Source organism: Coturnix japonica, chromosome 11, assembly GCF_001577835.2.
Source record: "Coturnix japonica isolate 7356 chromosome 11, Coturnix japonica 2.1, whole genome shotgun sequence".
NCBI classification, from domain to species: Eukaryota; Metazoa; Chordata; class Aves; order Galliformes; family Phasianidae; genus Coturnix; species Coturnix japonica.
The window spans coordinates 4888009-4895008 of record NC_029526.1 but is presented as its reverse complement, the minus strand read 5'-3'; the positions used below and the strand labels follow the sequence as shown (position 1 = coordinate 4895008).

Below are 7000 nucleotides of genomic sequence, written 5' to 3'. Positions count from 1 at the left end.
ATCGCACTAAAGAAAGCCATCATAATTTCTCTCATTTCATGGGCCCAGTAACAATTACGCGGGTGATCATAAAGCTGTAGCAGGAATTTACCAAAATCCATTACCGACATGAAAAGCCAGCGGTTCTGACAAGGCTTTTTATGGAAGGGAGGCAAAGATTTTCCTACCCCGAAAGCCTGGCTGGCTTCTTTCTCTGACATAACTTGTGCCCTGGGAAACTGTGCTCCAAGAACGCTCTACAATTAGCAGCACAATTCCGAGCAGCTCCGAGACGATTCTGAAAGCTCATGAAAGTAGCCGGGGTTATTAACAAAAGGAAATAATCCCGCAGCCTCCAGCCCACTTCCTACCAGTAATTAGTTACTTGTTGAACACAATTTATGCTGCAAGTAATTTCTACTATTAATCTGATACCCGTTCCACTTAATCCAACGTGAACTTTATTAAAAGTGCACATTTGCGGGGTGAAGGCAAAAGGTAAATTTACTTCTGCACCGATCGCACCAGAAATACATTTTAAGAGCAGATTTCCCTGTAAGGGTGAACTCTGTGAGCTTTGAACTGTAACAAAAGGGACCGGTAGGAAAATAAATACACTCTGCTGCAGCCCGCTGAACTTTTTGCTATCGATCTTTAGCCACGGAGCCGCAACAGAAACTCGAACAAAGCAGAACTCAATCAGGTGCAAGCAGTGCTCGCGGGGCCACCCTGCCCGTTCCCAGCTGTGCTCACTGCGAGCGCCTCAAGGACGCGCGCCGCTACGTTTGCCCGATCCCCGCGCGAGATGTAGAAGAATGAGCCAATCTGAAGTCGCGGTACGAAAGGAAAAGAAAAGGAGCGCTCGGAATCCCGAGTTTTCACTCCGCGACCGCGAGGCACTAAACGCACAGCCGCCCCTCCGCAGCGCGTCCTGCCCTGCCCCGTTCGGATGCGGCAGCCTCGGGGCCGCGCCGTGCCGGGATTACTGCAAATCCCAGTCCAAGGGGAAGCGGCCCGCGGGCAGCCCGATGAGAGCGCAGCGCCCGGGCACGCCGACAGCCGTAAGGCGAGCCTGCAGCTCCGGCCGGGAGGGGGGTAAAGCTCCAAGAGATGCGAGAGTAAAGCACGTTTCTTGCCAGGCTATCGGCCGCAGGCTTTAAACGGGAGCTTTGTCGTTGACTCGTTTAACTTCCGATAGCCACGCGCACCGCACGCAGCTCCGCTTCCGCGCCACCGCTTCGGGCAAAGCCCAACTTAGCGCACGTATATCGCTCAGCAACAGGCGGAGGGGCCGCTCGGCTGGCACGCCCGTCTCACGCTCGCAAGGTCTCGTTTATGAAAAGGACGCACAAAATCAGATCCGAAGGCTAAAACCAGGGAAAAAATGGCTACTTTGTAAAACGATGGGTGGGAGCGATTGGCTCCGCTCCGTCTTGTAGCAACAAAACGGAGAGCGAGCGTCAGGAGGGGCAATTAAACAAAGTGAAGATGTGGAAAAATCCCCCTCCGCTTTACCAAGATGATGATTCCCATCTCAGTTTTCCCCTTCCCCGCTCACTTTTAAAAGTTCCAAACTCTTTCCCGGGAGGCCAAAGAAAGGCAAACAAAAACTGGACGCTTCCCCAATTCCTGCTCGAAACTTCAAGAGGAAGTAGGAATAACATCGGAAGAAAAATAAATACGTTTGCTGAGATGAGGAAGGGGACGAAGCTGAGCGAATGGCAAAACCCGAACGCACTCGGAGCGCCCAGAAGCCGCCGGCCACGAACCAAATGACTTTCAAGAACCGTTTTGGCAGAGCTGTACGAACCGAACGTCCCCGCGTTCGCTGCTTTCCGAAGCGTCGGGCCCGGGCTTCGGGGCGCTCTTACACGGGCGGGACGGCATCCCACTAACTTTGAGAGCCGACTACCCGTGCCGCGGTGGGACCCTCCCCGCACTCGGCGTGCAGCGCTTTGCTCTGCTCTGCTCCCATTCCCGGGAGTGCTGCGGGTGCCGGGCCAGGCAGCTCCGGGCGGCGGCAGCGCCGGGTGCCCACGGCCGGCCCGGGGAGCGGAGGGCCCGCAACGCCGCTTCCTGGGGAAGTTGCTGGGGGAGCCCGAGGTGTTTCCTCCGACGGGGCCGGGCGGGGAAGCGGCACCGCCGCGCCCCGTTCCTCCCTTACCTGCCCTCCCGGAGCGCTTCTGGCCCCCGGCTCCCTCCGCCCCGCCGCTCGCCCGCCGCATGGCCGATGGGTACCTGCCCCAGCCCCGCGGCCACTTGTCGCCCCGCGGCCCGGCGCAGGTACGGACAGGGCACGGCCCCGCGGCGAAACTCCTCCGAAAGCCCCTCACTGGGAGGGGGAGGAACGAGGGGGGGAAGGAAAAAAAAAAAAAAAAAAAAGAAAAGGATGATTCCACACGCTGCCTCTCCAAAGCCTGCGGACACAAAGCCGCTGTTTATTCCTCACTCACCGACTCGGAGAGGGAAGGCGAAGAAGTAAAATAAAAAAACAACCGGAGGGAGAACGAGCGGATCCCCGCGCTCCCGGAGCTTCAGGCTGGCGGCCCGGGGCAGCTCCAGGCGCGGGGCGATCCCTCCCGGCCCGGCGGCAACTTTTCCGTCTGCGGGAAGTGCTCGGAGCCGGAGCGCGGTGGTCGGGGCGGGGGGGGGCGCGAAGCGAGTGCCCGGGGGGAGCTTTCCGCCGGCGGGGCGGTGTGGGTGGCCGGGCCGGGGCATCCGCGGTGCGGGTGCAGGCTCGGGGGCCCCGTCGCAGCCCCGCTTTGTGCCTCCGCTCCGCGGGGCGCGGGTCCGTCCCCTGCGGGCTCGGGAGGGCAGCCCGCCCTGCGGGGGGAGGGCGGAGGGAAAGCGGCGGGGAACGGAAAGAGTTCGGGGGGTTCGTTAAGAACCACGAGAAAGCGAACGCCGAGTTGAAAAAAAGAGGAAAAAAAAAAAAAAAAAGAAGAATAAAATCAAAGGCGACAACTCGGGAGCGAAAAGGGAAAAGAAACCTCCCCCCCCGGCCGTAACTCCCGGAGAGCGGCGGTCCCGCTCCGCAAGGTAAGCCGCTCTGTTTTGTGCGTTTGTGTGAAAACGCGTGCGAGGGAGAGCAGAGGCACTCACCATTTCGCTGGGATAACGAGGCCAGATCGGGGTCGGATTGGAAATGCTGAGGCTTCGCCTGCTTCCTCCGCGACATGCTGGCTCAAACATCAGCTGGGGCAGAATAAAAAATTACTAAAAAAAAATCTTCTCAAAATTACGGAAATCGAGCCTCCCCCCCCCAGCCTCCCCGGTCCTCCGCGCACCGCGCATGTGTCCTGCTATAATTATGATTATCAATAATGCATTGCGATTAATCATAGAGGGGCTCTTTGAAAGGCGATTGGCACATGGCCAGCTCTATTCAAACCAGCTCGCCTTAATCAATTAGGCGCTGATTTGCTGGAGACCCTTGTCTCTCCGCCGCTCCCACCCAATGAGTCGATCCATGCGGCGGGAGAAGGGGCTGGATTTCCCCAAAGCTGTTTGGATACAGTTTAACCCTCTTAGCAACCAGCTGGGGCCGCGCCGCGCCATCCCGGTTACTATAGGAATGCGGCTCCCCGCGCCTCTCCCCGCAGCCCCGACGGGCGCCCCGCGCTGCCGCCCGCCCTCCGCTCTGCGCCTTTTCTTTTTGGGGGAGAGGAGGGTCCCGGAACCCCCCCAGCCCGGACCGGCGGGGACAGGGCAGGGGGGCGGCAGCGCCCGGGGGAGCCCCGCAGCCGCTGTGCGCAGTGCCGTGCCCCGTACCGCTGCCGCTAAAAGTTTCGGGTTTTTTGTGTTTTGTGGGGTTTTTGGTTTTTTGTTTTTTTTTTTCCCTTCCCCCCCCCTTCCCTCACTCGGCTTCCCCCGCTTCTGCTTTTCCCCGCATTTGCAAATAAAGCTCCGTTCTCGCCTCCTTCACACCCCCACCCCCCCCACCAACCCCCCGCTTCCCTTTCCATATATCACGGGCCCGAGGGGTGCTGAAAATAGGAAGGGTTTGGCTTTTACCTCACACATTCCCAGGACAATTAGGGACCGCTGGGAGCAGCGGGCGGACCGGCCGCCCGCCCCGCCCCCGGCCCCGCTCCGCGCCGGTTGGTCGCGCCCGGAGTCACTCCGCCGCCGGCGCCCGGGGAAGGTCGGGGCGGGCGGCGGGGCCCGCGGCGCCGGAGCTGGGGGCGGGCGGCTCGGCTCGGCGGCTCCGCTCCCCCCGGCCTTGCACCGCCACTCCCGGAGCGGGACGAGGGGGCGGTGCCGCGGGCGCCTCTGCTCCCCCTCCCGGCGGCAGCCTCCCGACTTTTGTTTCCTTGTGGGACGCGGGAGCGGTGCGCGGCTGCCTACCCGCGCCGGGCCGCGCGGAGCCTCCGCAGACGCGCAGCGGAGCCGCCGAACCGAAGCCGGGTCCCGCGGCCGTGCGCCGCCGGGCTGAGCCGAGCCCGTCCCGCCGCCGGAGGGACCCCGGGCCGCTCTGTGCGGCCGTGCGGCTCCGGGACCGGGCGCCGCGGTGCGCCCGGAGTGAGATGCGTAACGAGCCAAAGTTTGGCTCGCGGGTGTTATTGCCCGAGGAGAAACCTCTGACCAACAAATGTCACGGGCTGGAAAAAAAAAAAAAAAAAGAAGTACATTTGCAAAGAGGCCGCGGCCGACGCCCGCCGTGTTCCGCGTCTCTCCGTCCCCCAGCGTCCCGGCTGCTCCCGCTCCGCTCTGCCCTGCTGCCTCCTCCGCGCCCCGAAGGAACCGGCCCGGGGGGGCGCGGCGCTCGGCAGCTCCGTCCCGCACCGCCCCGTCCTTCACCGCGCCGCCGGCGCTCCCCCTCCCACCCCCGCCGAATTATTTACTCTGCCGTGGAAACGACTCCTTTTCCCGTATTAATATTAACAAACTCTGTAAAAGCGGGAGGCTGAGCAGCCACAACTCATTTCAATTTCAAATGAGCCGGCAAACCTGGAGAGCGAGCGGGAGGAAAAGGGAGAGAGCGGCGACGTTCCCATTCGAGGAAGCGGCTCGCTCGCGTTTCCTTCTCATTATTAAACGAAAGAGACCGCAAAACGATTGACTCGAAGGGGGAAAAAGCCCACCAGCCGCAAAAGCAAACAAACAAACCCAAACGAACGGACGAAGCCCCCCCGGTGCCGCCCGGTACTGCCTCGGCGCTGCGGAGCAGCCGCGGCCGCTGCTGCCCGTTTGCGTGCGGGGAGAGCCCCCTCCGCCCGCAGCGCTCGGAACGGCGGAGTTTGAGAAAAAGACAAACGAAGCCATCAGCGGGGGTGATGGTGAAGGATGAAGATAATAACCCCGCTATAGGTGCTACTGCACGTGACATTATTTTTCGCTGAATATTTCAAGAGGCGTTTGGGCAGAGATGGATACGCCCGGCGCACGTTGCCCCCTCCTCACCCTCAGCCAGGGCACAACCCCGACCCGGCCGTCCAAGGCCGCCCCGCACCGCACTGCGCACCGTCCGCACTCCGCACCGCGGTTCTTCCTGCGCGGCCGTGGCCGCACCCCGGGCCGCTCCCGTCCCCCGCCACCTCCCGCGGGTCCCCATCGGCCGCTTTCCCCGAATTATTCCCCCTTACGATGCCATTACGCGTTTGTCGATTAAACTTAAGACAAATTCCCCCAGTACCTTCGCTTCGTGGCAGGGAAAAGCCGGCCGGGCTGGTAATTAAAAGGTAACTACAAGGAGAAAAACACAGGTTTAAAGAAAAAGAAGAAGAAATTAACCGGGAGAAATTAAGTTTTGTAACTTTTTTTTTTTTTTTTCGTTTCTCTGCTCCCTCGCTAATGCATAAAGCGGCACTTGGCATTTAACGTAGGGCCGCTCGATTATTTATTGTTTGTTTTCCTCTCCTTCGCTGGGGGCCGGGAGGGGTGGGGAGAGGCGGGGGGCAGAGAGCACCGCCGGGGCCGGGGAGAGATCGGTGCTTATTGTTGGTGATAGCGATACATCAATTACGTGTCATTGTCTCCCGCAGAAGTTGTGAGAGTTCACACGCGCAATGCCCGCTCCCTCTCGCAGCCCCGTGACAGTGACGGAGCTTTTCCCTCCCCGCCACACCTTGGGGATTTTTTCTTTCTTTTTTTCTTGTTCTTTCTTTCTTTTTATTTTTTTTTCCTTTTTTTCTTTTTCTTTTTCTTTTTACCTCGGATTATTCTTTTTAATGGAGGTGAGAGGCTTGCTAATGCGCTTCGATGCAAATCAGCCCTGCTGGAAGGCACCCGCGGAGGGGATCGATCTCCAGTTCATTGAGATGAGCACTGAAGGGAGATGGCAAACAGGGGATAATTTGCAGTTCATTCTGCCGAGAGACGCTTTCAATGAGATGCCACGCACCAGCCTGCCTTATTGTTATTAAGGTTTGCGCTCAGCCCCGACACCCTCCGCACTCAGGGGTTAAAAGCTCCGCAGTCCGCACCCAGCGGTGACACGCTGTTGCCCCGAGCCGGGCGCAGTGCCACCGCTCTCCCTTTGCCGCACACCTCCGCCCGCAGCCCGGGGCACACAGCAGCCCGGCCCCGCTCCGTGCTGCGATACCTGCTCCTCCGCAGCACCACTTGTCCCTTTCTTCCCTCCTTTGCCTTTTTCTCCTCCTCTCCGTTCTTTCTGCTCTCTTTTTAAACTAAAAGAAAAAAAAAAAAAATACACTGCAATAACAGCTTCGAATTTCGCTGCAGTTGACCCCTAAAGCAAACCGCTTTTCAGCTACACCAGGTTACATCTATTTCAACATCGTGTGTAATTAGGGGCTCCCAGATGCTGCCCTCAGCCGGGAACTCCGACGCACCACGAAGTTTGAGGCCGTACCGGGGCGCTGCCCGGGTAACACCGCGGTACCGAGGTTCGACGCTGCCCGGCGAGGGAACGACGGCTCGGCCGCTGCCCACCTCTCACCTTGGTTGTTATTGTTATTTCCTAACGATAACTCCTCGGGGAAACAGAAATAGAGGGAGAGGGGAAGAACCAGCGTGGAATCCTTCTCCATTATTAGTGACAACTAATAATTGATTATTG

General features: G+C 59.5%; 1 protein-coding gene across 6 annotated transcripts in view; it reads right to left on the bottom strand.

Moving 5' to 3' along the window:
* Positions 1–6607, bottom strand: part of SALL1 (spalt like transcription factor 1) — a 217813-nt gene extending 211206 nt beyond the window's left edge. Inside the window, exons 1-4 of one of the 6 annotated variants that reach the window (XM_032447126.1) lie at positions 6524–6607; positions 6132–6246; positions 5615–5664; positions 3082–3174 (exon numbers count right to left, since the gene is read on the bottom strand). In XM_032447126.1, coding sequence (XP_032303017.1) covers positions 3082–3157 — 76 coding nt within the window. In that variant the 5' untranslated portion in view covers positions 3158–3174; positions 5615–5664; positions 6132–6246; positions 6524–6607. Of the gene's footprint in view, positions 1–2432; positions 2611–3081; positions 3175–3993; positions 4107–4608; positions 4722–5614; positions 5665–6131; positions 6247–6523 lie in introns of those variants that run through there. The other 5 variants (XM_015873486.2, XM_015873485.2, XR_001557605.2 and 2 more) reach the window with 5 other exon arrangements.
* Between the last annotated feature and the right edge of the window lie 393 nt (positions 6608–7000).